We start from the raw sequence: 16,169 nt of genomic DNA on the forward strand, positions 1-16,169 counted from the left end.
ATCCAGTACCAGGATGCTCTTTTCAACTTCCCAGTCTAGCCTAGACTGAGCCTAGGTAAGATCAGGTAAGTGCTGTCATCTGCCTAGATGCATCTTAAGTTACTACATTGCCAGAGATAGACTATGTGATAATGGGAACAAATATCTGAATCTGTTTTGCCTTTTAAATACCTTTACAACTATTTAGGGAATTGCCATCTTTGGCTTCCTCTATATTAAACAACCATTTCTATCAGTCCCAGGTAGTATAGTGAGTAATGTGGGATTGTGGGAATTTGCAGTTCAGCAGCATCAGAAGAACATTTAGGGCAATATTATGAAGCTAAAATGCAGCCTAATCCAATGCGCACTGAGGTTGGGGAATCTCTGTAGCATTATTCTGTGAAAAATGTTTACATCCCCTTCCCCCAAAAAGCAATGACCATCCAGCACTATAATGTAATGAAGTGGTTATAGATCTGATCTAGGTCAAGACAGAAGTTCAAGAACATTCTGACAACTTAAAATAATGATCTTCCAACTAAACTGGGAATTAGCAGGATTCTTTCCCCCTTTTTCTCCTCAACAACATGATAAGCTTTGCTAGACTGAACACACTGATGCTGAGCATGATACAGTTTGTTAACTATGCATTTAAAGTGGTGCCAAGTCCAATATTTCTACACCTATCAGACTTGCTCAGAGAGTGTAAGTATAATAAAGTTATCAGGAAATATGTTAATACTGTTTTTTTTGGGGGGGGGAAATCAGATATAAGTGGATTGATACAAATTGGCAGGAAAGGCTGATTACTATTGTTTTAAATCCCGTACATATATTTATTGAAGATTATGCAGAAACATTAAACCATATTAATTTGAAACTAAACAAATACTGTCATTTAATTCTTTCAACAAAGCCTTGTTAAAAAGCCTTGTTTTAAACCTTGTTTGTAGAACTATTTTTATCTACCGTCAGAAGTTTGTTAAGCTGCCCCTTGAGACACTTGCGCAAAAAAATGGTGTTATAGTAACATTTTAAAAATATGAATGGCCTGCACAGAACAGAGATGGCTTCACAAGCTTGCCTCTATGATGTGGTTTGTTCAGAGATTAAAAAAGAAAGAGTTCCAAAACTATATTTGGCTTGGAATTGGAAGAGCAGATGCACCGGTACAGATTGTCTTAAAAGAGTATGGCTTCCTTTGGAAGAATGACAAATGAACACTCTGCGTGCGTATGCCAAGATCAGTTAATGTGATATGGAGAGCTATTTCTTTCAGAATTGTGTCTTCATGAAAAGGACATTTCCAAAATCTGTCTATGGCAATAGAGGGCAGATTGCTTCTATCTAGGCTCTCTGAAAGGCGGCTTTAAGGTGGTGAAATGAAGTCCACAGCCATGGCATAACTGGCACCATCTCCCTGTATGCTTTTCCTCTCTGGACCTGGCACTTGTGGGTTTCTTGTAAAACACTGTTACCTACTGACTGATCGTTCCATATAATATTAGTCCTAGAACTGATGAACACAAAAGTCTTGGCTTGCAAGGTGTCCAGTTCTATTACACTTGAACAGTAAGATTTAGGCCAGCGTGAAGAAAAAAGATGCCAAAATATGCCAGTCAGACATAATAGTTCAATTGTTGGTACTATTTTAATATATTTTAAAACGCAACTTCAATGTCACCCTCTATTTTTTTCACTGCCTGCTGTTAAGTATTGAAATGTTTATTGCATCATCAGTGAGTGAGGAAGCAAGGAATTCACACTAGATTCATTTGGACCCAGTTACCTCAACACAAAGGGTGGGTTTCTGTAACCATTTCATGAAACGGATTTATATATGTGTATCAGTGAAATAATGTATATTAGTAAGTAGTCCAATTTATGGTTGCTTCAGCATCAAGTTAAAAGTGATCCTTTGTGCATGTTAAAATGACGATGCGGCATGTATTGCAAATACAATATGGGGGACAGGATGTGTGTGGAAGCAATATAAGGAAGCAAAATGAAACACCTCCTTGCAAATTTCTTTTGGGAAACTGATTATTCAACAAAATTGGATTCCTGCATTGAGCCAGGGTTGGACTTGATAGTGTAAATAGCCTCTTCCAACTTGATGAAATACTAGTCCTCCTGATGTTGCTTGGTACAATTATGACTTCCTTCTAATTGGTCATGTTGAGTTAACCTGACTTCAGTTCTGAGTCTCGTACAGTAAGAATATCGACTTTTTGCTGTGTACCAAGGCTGGCACTTAAATTCCTAAGGATGAAATGTAAAATCCTGAACAAGCGTGAAAATTTTTCCCATAGTTTCTTTCACAAAGCAAAATAGCTTCCAAAAGTAGAGAGAATTTCTACATCTTATGGGTGCATCCCCTTAGATGTGCATCATGCCCTTCTTAATAACTGTTAAATACTTTATTACAGAGTCTAACCAATGAGGAAGTGTTTGTCTGAAAAGGGAAATAAATCTTTAGCGTAAAGTGGGTGGCTGGATGTGACAATATGATTATTGCACTGTCTCATTAAACCTAGGCCACCGTCTAATGTCCACAGCTTTTCCAAAGTCATTTTGAAAACGTAATTGCCAAAATGAGTGTCCTAATTTGTAAGTTCAGTCTGATCATGATTAAAACTTTGTAATTTACACAGGGAATCATAATTCTATAAATTTTTCAAGTGTTTAGAAACAAAATTTAAGAGTCATGGATACATGAACCCCTTCAAAAGTCTGGCTGGAAAATGCAACACCTAAAAAAACCCAGAATACATAACTGGCTTATCTTCATTCCAAAGTTCAACTTTGGAGGCACAGTCAATTATCTCAGATATTTCTCACCAGTTTTGCCCAAACCTTTAAAGTTACTTAGCCAAGCGAAAGGTGGTTATTGGAGGCTTAAATCCAGTAGATAGCACTGATGGAGTCATCAGATTCCAAGATGGAGAAAGCTAATTCATTACAGTCTGTATGCTAGAACAAAATCTAGTAAATATTCATCATCACTACCCCTATATGAACATCTCTGTACTGTACAGACTGGAAGGATCCAAGCTGTTAGCTTTGTCTCATAGTTATTATCCCTCTTCTGTTTCCCTTGTAAATGCAATGCCAAACTAGGAAGTCCTTCAGGAGTAATGAGGTCAAGTTTTGACTGGGTCTCTGTTCTAGGTCCGTGTGAAAATAGCAGTCCATGCTCACTGTAAGGACTGTAGTGGACTTTGTCACCGCAGAAGAAGAGCTGTTGTTCCCAGCAGAAAGAGGAGCAACATTAATGAGGCTGAAATTGCTGCAGCTCCACCACAATCTTGGGCATTTTCCTGAAAAAGAGAAGGCCAGCATGTGGTCAGCAACCCTAGCAATAAAGTAAGGTTGGCTGGGTGGGAAATGAAGCAGACTCTAATTATGGTTATAAGGGTACTGTTATACTTATTATTCTGTAACTGAAAGCTACAGATGACAGATCCTTTCCTACCTCTGGATGGAATGCATGGCAGGTGTCTGGTCGGCGTCTTAGTTTCTGGGATCGCATCCTGTCGCATTTCACTGAAGTGTTATGTATGCAGCTGTTAAGGCTAATAACAGTGTTTGAAAATGGAGAAATAGGAACATCTTACTTAAAATATCTATTTGCAGAGTCAGGCGGATGCTGGGCTGGCCAATAATTTCGATTTGCAACTAAAAATACCAACTTGCCTACAGAAATGTATTTCCATTGCACACACAGAGCATTTCCTGGTGCTGAAGCTAAGTAGGAGGCTTCTGCCCACATGGAGAACATTGCAACAATGGGACAAGCCTACACACTCCAGCAGAAAACCAGAGAGCCTTGTCACGTGCAGGAGGTTTCCTAAATATTTGTGTCACCCATTAGGAGTTCCAGTTGAGATGAACTGAAATTTGTGGGCATGGCTTAACACAAAATATCCTCAGATCTTACTGAAACTGATGGGACTTCATCACAACTCATCTGGCCCGCTTCCTTTATTATGACTTTTAACTAGATTGAGGCCACCTTGGGGAGCTGCACACCCTGGGAGCTTTCCTAGCCAGGCAGCAGGCTGAATCTATCGAAAGTAATGGATTTTACCTAACCTTGGACACAGTCTGGAACATGTTTTCAGCTCTGTGCTGAACTAAAGCTTGTCAGCTAAAGACCAGATGTAATGTTTCATTAGATACATTTTCCTATCCCTGCATGAGTTTTGTCTCTTTTCTCACCAACACTCTGGTTCAGGCTGAACATTTCAAAGCTATTCTGCAGAGTCTCAGCAGGTGATAGCTGAACTTACCTGGCCTTGGAAGCTAAGCACGGTTGAGTCTGTTTAGAACTTGGGTGGGAGGCTACTGGAGAATCCTAGAATAAGGCAATGGCAAGCCAATTCTATATTCAATTCAATTCAAGAAAACTGCAAGGATGTGTGCCTGAAGTAGTTGGCAGGAGCTGAATCTCAAAGGAGTCTTTTTATTACTAGCATGCTGGTTTTGCTAAGTTTCCTGCAGCTTATAGGTAAAATGGGCAATATTTTTAGTTTGGCGGTTGCACTGGGGCCATCTACAGTACCCTTGCAGATAGCTATTGATTCCTGGACCAAAAGTTGGGAACCACTGGCTTAACATACTGTGCCAATCCAATCAAGTAGTCAGCCTATAATAATGTGTGTGGGCCCAGAAATTAGGGTTAATTGAATAAATCATGATTGAGAGTAAACTCTTGAGTAAGTCTGTAGTGCAAACACAGCCAATTTCTAGTTTGTACATAGTACTGGAGATAAAATCAAAAGCATCTTGCTTTCATTGTTGTAGTGTCTAATAAAACTATCTGTCCTTCTGTATCGCCACAGAAAATTAGAGGCCTGGACTTTAGAATTAAATTTTTAAAAAGAATTTAGAAAACAGCAAGACTGACTTTTTACCATTTACCTTTCTTTAAAGATTTATGGGATCTAGAAAAGCCCATATATTTTACTGTGCATAAGGTGTAACAAGCAATAGTAAATAACTGTAAATAGCAACAATCAATATAGCACTGTTTCGACTTTCTCTGCTGTGGCGCCCACATTGGGGAACCTTCCTTCCCCACCCCCAGAGATGAGATCGGCCGCATCACTTTTGAGTCTTTGAAGGTCCCTCAAGACCTGGTTGTGTTAGCAGGCCAGGGGACCCCAGGGGACAGGTGAACTAGTGAGGTGGCTCTATTATTAACTATTATTTTTCTTTCCCATTTTCTTTCCCGTTTCTGTTTTTATAGTTTTTAATTTTTAACATGTTCTTAATATTTACTGTATAAGGGTTTTATGTAACAATTGTTTATATATTTATTGTTTTATTGGACTGTTGTACACTGCCCAGAGTCACTTTCTATGAGATGAGGGGCCATATTAAATAAATAAATAAATAAATAAATAAATAAATAAATAAATAATAGAAGCATGTTCTATTACTCCCGTCTAGAGCTATGAAGGCAAACCCTTTAGATTTGTATTTTACTTGTGCTACTCAGCCGCAAAAGGCTTACGGTTCAGTACAACCGTTGCCAGGGAAAAGATATATTTGACTTCTTTAGCTTGTAATACAAAAGGTGGGAAGATGCTGCAATCACACGTGGCATCAGTAACCAGGAGCAGAAGGTTGCTGTTGGTAACTTGCTGCACCAAAAACATCCTGCAAGATTGAGAAGGATCCCCATCCCCGTAGAAATGTTATTTTTTTTTCAAATATAATTTCTATTGAGAATTTTAATTACAATAGTAAAAACTAATACAAACTAAACTTAGAGAAAGAAAAGAGAATGGAAAGCAAGAATAAAAAGTACAAGAAAAGAGACAAAGAAGAAAAAGAAAGAGAATATAATAAAGAAAAAGAAAAGAAATATATAAAGAAGTGACTTCCAACCTTCATCACAACAAATATAAACATATTTAATAACTCTTCACCCCCTATAAGGTTAAACAGATATTTCTTCATCCCATATCCCATCTCTTATTTATAAGCAAATCCATAAAACATCAACTTTTCAATCCTAGTGTCAGCAAAAACTCCATAAATGGTTTCCTGAACATTGCAAATAAATAAATAAATAAATACAGTGTGATTTTAACCTTGATCAAATAAACCAACTTTATATTCCTTCCTTTTACTTCTAACAGTCTTAATCTTTAATTCAATCAAATATTGTTGTGGGATTTGATTTCTCTTCAATTCTTTATCCCAACACACAGAATTCTTCAAGGCTTTAACAATCCTCTTTTGTAGATCCAATAAGAAAACATTTTCCAGGTCATCCTCTTGGTTTATCATTTGTATTTCCTTTATACAAGTATATAGCCATGAAGTATTTCAAGACTGTTTTGTAAATGTATGCATCCAACTTGATTTAATTGAGTATTTCATCACATGTGTGAATGAATAACAGTAGACAGGTATGCATAGGAGCTGTATTCAAAGGATGATAGTGAAGTCCCATGTACCCTAACTTCAGGAGCAGTCTCCTGCAGTATATGCCCCAAGTCTCAAAGTAACTGTGAGTAGAGAAATGCTGCTTAGCTTACAGTGCAATGTCCATATCTTACAAGTATTATTTCCAAGATTCTGGGCTTCTGAGCATAGTTGGAAATAAGTAGGGTTCTTACTTAGATAGGAAAAATCAAATGTACAGGTACAAGATGGATGGTACCTGACTCAGCATTGGTACTTGTAAGAAGGATCTGGATGTTTTAGTAGACCACAGACTAAACATGAGCCCACAGTATGCTGCAGCTGCCAAAAAGGTTGATACGATGGCTGCATCAACAGAGATATAACGTCAAGAACATGGGAAGTGTTAGTTCCACTCTGGGCCACACTGGTCAGACCACACCTGGAATACTGTGTCCAGTTTTGGCCACCACATTACAAGAAGGATGATGAAGAACTGAAATGAATGCAGAGAAAAGCAACAAAGATGGTGAGGGACTTGGAGCCTAATCTTATGAAAAAAAATGGATAAAAGAACTGGGTATGTTTAGCCTAAAATAGAGAAGAGTAAGGATAGACATCATAGCAGTCTTCCAATACTTGAAGGGCTATCAAAGAGAAGGGGGTATGGATTAATTCTCCACCATACCCAAGGTAAGGCAAGAACCAATGGGTGGAAACTTAAGAGAAAGAGATCCATACTCAAAATAAGGAATAATATCCTAACAGCAAAAATTGTTGAGCAGTGGAACTGCCTGCCTCCTGGAGTCACAGGTGCTCTGTCACTGGAGGTTTTCAAACAAAGGTAGGACAGCCATTTGTCTGGGATGGTCTGAGATCCCCTGCACTGGGCAGGGGACTGGACCATGACAGCTCCAAAGTCCCTTCCACCCCTATGATTTTATGATTCTTAAGCACTATGAAACGTGTCTACTGGTTTAGTTTGGTTTCAGCAAGCTCCATTTCACTTATTCAAATATTTGTATATCATTTGTTCTTGGGGCAGGATACCAACAATAAAAAAAGCACAAACAGCAGTAAATGATCAAAACAACAATATCAAAAACAGCAGATTCCACAATCCAATATAGACCAACATTTATTGAAGGCCAAGCTTTGGTCACTAAGATCCCAAACACTCACTTAATAGAAGTGCCACTAGCAATACTAAGAGACCCCCCCCTGCCAAACAGATACACATAGGCATAGAAAAGTTATGTTCCCAGAAGACCCTTACTCCAGGTTCAGTGTCATTTCCTGTCTTTCGATTTAGCTGCTGTGGCTATGTGTCCCAGAATGTCCTGACTGCACATAGTCACAGTGTCAGGTTCAGCCCAAGGAACTCTATGAGACAGTACAGATTTAGTTCTATAGCCTTTATTAGCTTTCACCTTCAAGACAGAATCTCGCCAGACTGAATCTAAACTTCCCAAGCCAGCAAGCAAACACTGCAAATTCCTTAGGGTGGTGCCAGTCTCATCCTCTTCACCTTCCCATGCTCTTTCTGGGGGCTGAGTAAATGCTTATCTCCCCGAGCGCGGCCTTCACCAACCCATTCCATCATACACAGTAACTTTATCAAAAGCTTCCATTTCGGAATACAGATTTCTCACCCACTTTCTCCAGGAAGTGCCTGACATCCCATGTGTCCTTATATCAGCAGAGTGCAGGCAGGACTTCCCCGCATCTCTAGGACTTCATTTCTAGCTCCTTTCTTATTGCTCAGGCAGGCAGCACGAGGTACAACTTGGCAACTGAGCAGAGTTGGGAAAGAGTGTGCTGGCTACCAGATCTTGCTGGTGGGTCCTGTAACAGAAATGCTTGCTTTCGTATCCCCTCTTTCAGTCCAGCTCTGTTCTTCTAAGGCTAAGCAGGCCAAATGAGTTAACTGACTGATGTTGAGTATTTCCACAACATAGCTGCAAGATTGGGTTTGTTTTCGTAAGTCTACCCTATCTGGATTGCAAATATGTAGGTAATCGCTAGAGGGCAGCCACAGAGAGTATTTGTCCAGATCTGTGTTTCTGAACCTTGGCAACTTGAAGATGCTGGCTGGGGAATTCTGGGAGTTGAAGTCCACACATCTTCAAGTTGCCAAGGTTCAGAAATACTGGTCCAGATCCTTCCAGCCCAATTTAGAGAACTCTAGTCTGGACTCTCCTTCATGAATCACTGCCGTGTCATGGCGAAGGGGCTTGTGTAACTCAATGAAGCCATGAGCTATGCCGTGCAGGGCCACCCAAGACTGACAGGTCACGGCAGAGAGTTGTGACAAAACGTGATCCACTGGAGAACAAAATGGCAATCCACTCCAGTATCCTTGCCAAGAAAACCCCATGGACAATATCAAAAGGCTAAAAGATATGATGCCAGAAGATGAGCCCCTCAGGTCAGAAGGTGTCGAATATACAACTGGGGAAGAGCGGAGGGACATCCAAGTAGCTCCAGAAAGAGTGAAGTGGCTGGGCCAAAGCCAAAAGGACGCTCAGTCGTGGATGTATCTGGAAGTGAAAAGAAGGTCCAATGCTGTAAAGAACAATATTGCATAGGAACCTGGAATGTAAGATCTATGAACCAAGGCAAGCTGGATGTGGTCAAACATAAGATGACAAGATTGAACATCAACATCTTGGGAATCAGCGAATTAAAATGGATGGGAATGGGTGAATTTAATTCAGGTGACCATTATATCTACTACTGTGGGCAAGAAACCCTTAGAAGAAATGGGGTAGCCCTCATAGTCAATAAGAGAGTGAGAAAGGCAGTAATGGGGTACAACCTCAAAAATGACAGAATGATTCAGTGTGAATCCAAGGCAAACCATTCAACAGTAATCCAAGTCTATGCCCCAACCACTGATACTGAAGAAGCTGAACAGTTCTATGAAGACCTACAACACCTTCTAGAACTAGCACCAAAAAAAGATGTCCTTTTCATCATAGGGGATTGGAATGCTAAAGTAGGAAGTCAAGAAATAATCGGACTAACAGACAAGTTTGGCCTTGGAGTACAAAATGAACAGGGCAAAGGCTGATAGAGTTCTGTCAAGAGAACAAGCTAGTCATAGCAAACACTCTTTTCCAACAACACAAGAGACGACTCTACATATGGATATCATCAGATGGTCAGTTCCGAGACCAGATTATGCACTTTACAGCCAAAGATGGAGAAGCTCTATACAGTTAGTAAAAACAAGACCGGGAGCTGACTGTGGCTCAGATCATGAGCTTCTTATTGCAGAATTTAGGCTTAAATTGAAGAACGTAGGGAAAACCACTAGACCACTCAGGTATGACTTAGATCATATTCCTTGTGAGTACACAGTGAAGGTGATGAATAGATTTAGGGGATTAGATTTGGTAGACAGAGTGCCTGAAGAACTATGGACGGAGGTCCATAACATTGTACAGGAGGCAGCAACTAAAACCATCCCAAAGAAAAAGAAATGCAAGGAAGCAGAGTGGCTGTCTGATGAGGCTTTACAAATAGCTGTGGAAAGAAGGAACGCAAAAAGCAAGGGTGAAAGGGAAAGATATAAACAATTGAATGCAGATTTTCAGAGAATAGCAAGGAGAGATAAGAAGGCCTTAAATGAACAATGCAAAGAAATCGAGGAAAACAATAGAATGGGGTAGTCTAGAGATCTCTTCAAGAAAACTGGAGATATCAAGGGAATGTTTTGTGCAAAGATGGGCATGATAAAGGACAAAAAAGGCAGGGACCTAACAGAAGCAGAAGAGATTAAGAAGAGGTGGCAAGAATACACAGAAGAACTATACAAGAAAGATCTTAATGTCCCTGATGTCCATGCTGATGTGGTCACTGACCTTGAGCTGGACATCCTAGAGACCGAAATCAAGTGGGCCTTAGGAAGCATTATTAACAAAAAAGCTAGTGGAGATGACAGTATTCCAGCTGAGCTATTTAAAATACTAAAAGATGATGCTGTTAAAGTGCTGCACTCAATATGTCAACAAATTTGGAAAACTCAACAGTGGCCATGGGATTGGAAAAGATCAGTTTATGTTCCAATTCCAAAGAATGCTCACACTACCGCACAATTGCGCTCATTTCACATGCTAGCAAGGTTATGCTCAAAATCCTACAAGCTAGGCTTTAGCAGTACGTGAACCAAGAACTACTGGATGTACAAGCTGGGTTTCGAAGAGGCAGAGGAACTAGAGATCAAATTGCCAACATGGAGAGAACGTGGAGAAAGCACGAGAGTTCCAGAAAAACAGCTACTTCTGCTTCATTGACTATGCAAAAGCCTTTGACTGTGGATCACAACAAACTGTGGCAAATTCTTAAAGAGATGGGGGTACCAGACCACCTTACCTGTCTCCTGAGAAATCTGTATGCGGGCTAAGAAGCAACAGTTAGAATCAGTCATGGAACAACCGATTGGTTCAAAATAGGGAAAGGTGTACGACAAGGCTGTATACTGTCACCCTGCTTATTTAACTTATATGAAAAGTACATCATGAGAAATGCCGGCCTGGAAGAATCACAAGCTTGAATTAAGATTGCAGGGGGAAATAGCAACAACCTCAGATATGCAGACGATACCACCCTAATGGCAGAAAGTGAAGAAGAACTAAAGAGCCTCTTGATGAGGGTGAAAGAGGAGAGTGCAAAAGCTGGCTTGAAACTCAACATTAAAAAAAACTAAGATCATGGCATCTGGACCCATTAATTCCTGGCAAATAGAAGGGGTAGAAATGGAAGCAGTAACAGACTTCATTTATTTGGGCTCCAAGATCACTGCAGACAGGGACTGGAGCCATGAAATTAAAAGACGCTTGCTCCTTGGGAGAAAAGTTATGGCAAACCTAGACAGCAAATAAAAAAGCAGAGACATCACCTTGCTGACAAAGATCCGCATAGTCAAAGCTATGGTTTTTCCAGTAGCAATGTATGGCTGTGAGAGCTGGATCATAAGGAAGGCTGAGCGCCGAAGAATTGATGCCTTTGAATTGTGGTGCTGGTGCTCTTAGGAGTCCCTTGGACTGCTAGAAGGTCAAACCAGTCAATCCTAAAGGAAATCAACCCTGACTGCTCATTGGAAGGATTGATACTGAAGCTGAAGCTCAGATACTTTGGCCACCTAACGTGAAGAGAGGACTCCTTGGAGAAGACCCTGATGCTGGGAACGATGGAAGGCAAAAGGAGAAAGGGATGGCAGAGGATGAGATGGTTAGATAGCATCACTGAAGCAATGAACATGAAATTGAGCAAACTCTGGAGGCAGTGAAGGACAGGAAGGCCTGGCGTGATATAGTTCATGGGGTCACAAAGAGTCGGACATGACTTAACGACTGAACAACAACAACAACAAAAGTTTGGACTAGATCCAGTTCTCTCAGAATTAGTTGATAAGGGCAGGGGCATCTGGGGGGGGTGTCAAAATCTTCAAGATGGTGACTGTGGCATTGCAATCCGAGCCCAGCCCCTTTTGTACGTGCGTGGATGTCCCACCAACATACATAAGGGGTGGGTCTCAGATCTTGTTGCTATTCCCACCATCTTGCAGATTTCGACTGCCTCTTCTTGGGTCAATTGGCCTCATTTTTGGTTTTCCCGTAACACGTTGTCCTCCCATTGATCCAGTTGTGTGTTGTGGAAACAGGGCCATTGAAAAGCAAAACTACCTCCCCAACATCACCTTAAAGTGTAAGTCAGGGATATTTTAGCTTCATTTTGTTTTTAAGATATGGTAGCTGACTGGCTGCCTAACTAGTCAACTACGAGGTAGAACATCTGCTTCCTGTCTTCTATAAAACGCCTTGGACCCCTGTGTGGCTCAAGGCCAGGGAAGTGAAGCAAAGGGGCTGCAATAATTGGATCCCGAAGCTCTGTTTTCTGGTCTTTGAAGAAGAATGTTTACTGCAAGGATTATTGCTGCTTCTTCTACCTAGGGTACCTAAATGCCTTATTACATCTAACCACCTTTATTTGTTTACTATAAATTACTTTCTCATGTAACAGTAATGTGGCATAGTAGTTTGATTGACAAGGTTAAGAGGAATTTGTAAGTCACCTCCAGGGAGCTACAGTGCTCTGCTGCCCTCTACTGGTACTTTATAGGTACAATTGAATCATGTGCCAAAGTCTAGTGAAAGGGAGACTTCCATCTTAATATTAATTAACACCAAATGTTCTGTTCTTGGATCAGCATATTGGTGGAAGTTTCATTTAAATTTTCATCTAGCCAGGTTTTTTTGAAGACCATCCTGCAAACTGTTTTGAGCTGGTAATGGTGTGAATTAACTGCATTTTCTAACACTAGTATACAAAAACATTGTCTAGCGCCAGAGACAATAAATACATAAACTCAGGGCTACCATGTCTCAAACGTTCCCTTCCATACCTCAGTGCCATCAAAGATCATGAGCTGCAAGGATCATAGAGGTTCTTTGATAGAATGCCAGTCTGCAGCGTAGGATGCAACTCCAGAAGCCTGACAGATAGTCATCAAGCCGCTTCTTCAACACTCCAGTGAAAAGGACCCCAACAACTACAGTGCCAAGGCAGTCACTTCCACTATTAAGCAGCTCTTACCACTAGGCATTTCTGTTTGTGTGTCTGTATGTGAGCCTATGTGTTAGCTTTTTTGGCAGCTGCACCATACTGGGTTCATGCTTTTGTTTTTGCTAAAATAGATACCACAATTTACCAGGGATCTTCTCCATCACCTTGATTCATCATTTCTCACATGTTTTTGTCCCTAATATGTTGCTCTTCACTTTTCTCCCCCAGGAACAGAAGTTGTTGGTTCAAAGCACTCTTGATCTAGCTTGTGAAAGTTCTCCAGATATGTTCTTCCAAGTATTTCCAAGAAACGTGCCAGTAGTTCTTCATTTTGGTAATTCTAGTGGCCTCCTAACCTTTCATAACAGCATCATCTATCTAATCAGCTACTCACTTTCAAATATTTTTCAGATTATAAAAATATTTTTTTCTTAAAACAAATTTAAGTGGGAAGATGGCATGCTTCACAGGAAAGCACACAGTCTCCCAAGATATTCTTGAAAAATGAAGATGGTGGATAGCTACGTCAACAGTGTTTTACTTGGAAGAACTACTTTTGTTCATTTTCTAAGTATCCAAATTTAGTTTATTGTTTAGATATTGGACAAGACTTTTCCAAATATCTTTGAAAAACATAAGTGTCTGGCATAGTGGGGAGGATGAAAGCTCAAACTTCATAACATGCATATTGGCATCTGATGGTGGGACACAAGTACAAAAAGCCAGGGTGCGCGTGGTGATTTCATAATGCACATTTTTTAATTTGTTTGCCTATACAGATGGTCCTTGTTTAATGACCACTAGTTCAGCAACTGTTCGAACTTACGACGGTGCTGAATTATGTAGTTACAACTGGTCCTTGTACTTACAGCCATCACAGTGCCCCTGTGGTCACGTGATTGCAATTTGTAACATTCCCTGCTGGTTTCCGACAAGCAAAGTCAATAGGGAAACCGGCAGGAAGTCACAAGTTGTGGTCACATGAGGTCCTCACTTAACAACCCCTGAGGTCCTTGCTTAGTGATGGCATCGCTAAGCAGTGCAGTCACATAGTTTTTCGACTTAGGACTGCATTGTTTAACAATGGAGTTTCTGGTCCCAATTAGCATTGTTAAGTGAGGACTACCTGTAATTACACTATCAGTGAGAAAATCTCACAAAATATAGTAACTGCCTGGCTCTAACTCATTGGGCAGTTACTATGTTTTTTTAGTTAGTTACAGCTTTTCTTATGAGGATTGGAATGATTGTGTTTGTTGTACAAGAATAGACTTATTGAGATTTTTACCAGTAACAACCTCCAGGGACCTGAAAAATGTCTCACCTGGTTCTAAAAAGAAAGAGTTCCAATGTGTCAGCCCTACAAAGTAGACCAGACTATGAAGCCAATGCCATATAGGTCAGGACCACTTTTATTGGAATGACGATAGTAACAGAAACTTGAAAGTCTGAATGTGCTTCCCCCTCCTTCTCTTTATCTCTATGTGAACTAGGGAGGGGCTTCTCTGAGACATTTTCTCAAGTTACGTTTTTGGCCTAGGCTCAAGCCCCACTTATCTGACCATTGCCTTTATTTATTTATTTAATTTGTATGCCCCCCCCAACTCATCAAGTGACTCTAGGTGGCGAACAAAATTTAAAATATCAAAACAATTAAAATAATACAAACATTAAAATAGATAGCAGCCAAGAATAAAGCACTCATCATAATGACTAAATTAACCATGAAACGGGTCCCTGCACACACTCAGGGCCCCAGGCCCGGGCACAGAGCCAGGTCATTAAGGACTTACGAAAAGCCAGCCGGGTTGGGGCCATCCTGATCTCTGGAGGGAGAATGTTCCATAAGGCCTTGGTAGCAGCTCTTCCTCCTGTCCTTCAAGGTCATTCCCACTTCCCTGTACAGTGTCAGCACCAGGAAGAAGGACTGTCTCCAGGTACTATCCATCTAATGTGGGTAGGACAAGGTGGTGACTTCTATAGCTGACCTTAAGTGCCAACCCAGCTGCACGTAGAAGGCAACAGTCTGGATCTTAACCAGGATTTACTATTTTGCTCTTTTAGCACTGGCAATAACAAGCAATGTGTATGGATGGGTGAGTGGGGGGAAAGGGGGCAAAATTCATTGTTGCACTTAGGAAGCACAGATAAAGCCCATTCTCTTACTTCTGACAGTCTCCACATTCAACTAGCCCATTGGCCTCTCTGATGGCAGGCTCATACACAAACACAGGATATTCCGTGTCACAGGGTTGCAGCGTGTCTTGCTTCTTATGTCTGTGAGCTAAAATGGGAAAAATAAAAGAGTCAGAGTGAGAAAATCAGGCACAAGAAGAAGTGCAAAGTGTGGAGGAAAAACAAAATGCACTGGCCACCAATGGCCACTAGATGGCGCAGATGAGCCAATGTTTGAGGATGTCCTGAACTCGTGATCTTAATCTCCCTTCACTCCAGGTATAGCTACAACTGAATCATGTGCCAAAATCTTCAGAGAGACTGCTCTCACCTGTGGCAATTGGCCAGACCAGCTAGAAATTCTGGGAGCCACTATCAAACTTTGTTGAAAAGGAGGAGGAAGAGGAGGACAAGGAAAGGGATAGGGAAAGATCTTTATAATTCTCCATATTTGTCTGTTAAATGCATCTCTAAAAATGACTCAAACAGATTTAAACAAGCAAATTGGTGCAATAAATCATGCAAGGCTCAATGCATCAGGCCATTCTTTGGCATAAACCTTACTGAAATAAAGGAAAGCTGGAGAAATGGAAGATTTAATACAATGGAAATTGCAAGAGAGAAATGCCAGATGACTCATGTAAGAGTTAAGCTTATTCTCTGCTATAGATTCTCTGGGACCAGCATGACAACGAGAACTCTTGCCGTAATTCAAACAGCCACAATACCAAGGAAAATCAATAAATCTATAATGCCAAGTCATTGTCTGCATTCCTACTAAAACCAATTTCACTAATAAACTTAAAGCAACCCCAAAAGAACCTCTACTTCTAGGATTACAAGAAATGTAACATTTGATTTAATACACAGCATATGCAAACCTTTTTAGAAATTTGCCCATTTGTAATGAAAACTCCCCAAGTTTGTATTGGGGAGAGAAGGATAAGCAATTTTTCTTTTTGTTTTGAAAAGGAATTTCCTTCAACCCCAGTGCAATGTTTTATTACAGACAAATCGAACCCAGC

At 40.5% G+C, this 16,169-nt stretch overlaps 1 protein-coding gene across 1 annotated transcript in view; it reads right to left on the reverse strand.

Annotated features, from left to right (window-relative positions):
- Positions 1 to 991: 991 nt before the first annotated feature.
- CACNA2D4 (calcium voltage-gated channel auxiliary subunit alpha2delta 4) overlaps positions 992 to 16,169 on the reverse strand; it is a 147,006-nt gene continuing 131,828 nt past the window's right edge. The window contains exons 37-40 of the mRNA XM_088141244.1: positions 15,136 to 15,253; positions 5,534 to 5,646; positions 3,458 to 3,540; positions 992 to 3,302 (exon numbers count right to left, since the gene is read on the reverse strand). Of these exons, the coding sequence (XP_087997370.1) occupies positions 3,207 to 3,302; positions 3,458 to 3,540; positions 5,534 to 5,646; positions 15,136 to 15,253 (410 nt within the window). The 3' untranslated portion in view covers positions 992 to 3,206. The remainder of the gene's footprint in view (positions 3,303 to 3,457; positions 3,541 to 5,533; positions 5,647 to 15,135; positions 15,254 to 16,169) is intronic.

Source organism: Python bivittatus, unplaced genomic scaffold, assembly GCF_059951505.1.
Source record: "Python bivittatus isolate LINGU-HERP-01145 unplaced genomic scaffold, Pbiv_v1 ctg000330_np1212, whole genome shotgun sequence".
Lineage (NCBI taxonomy): Eukaryota > Metazoa > Chordata > Lepidosauria > Squamata > Pythonidae > Python > Python bivittatus.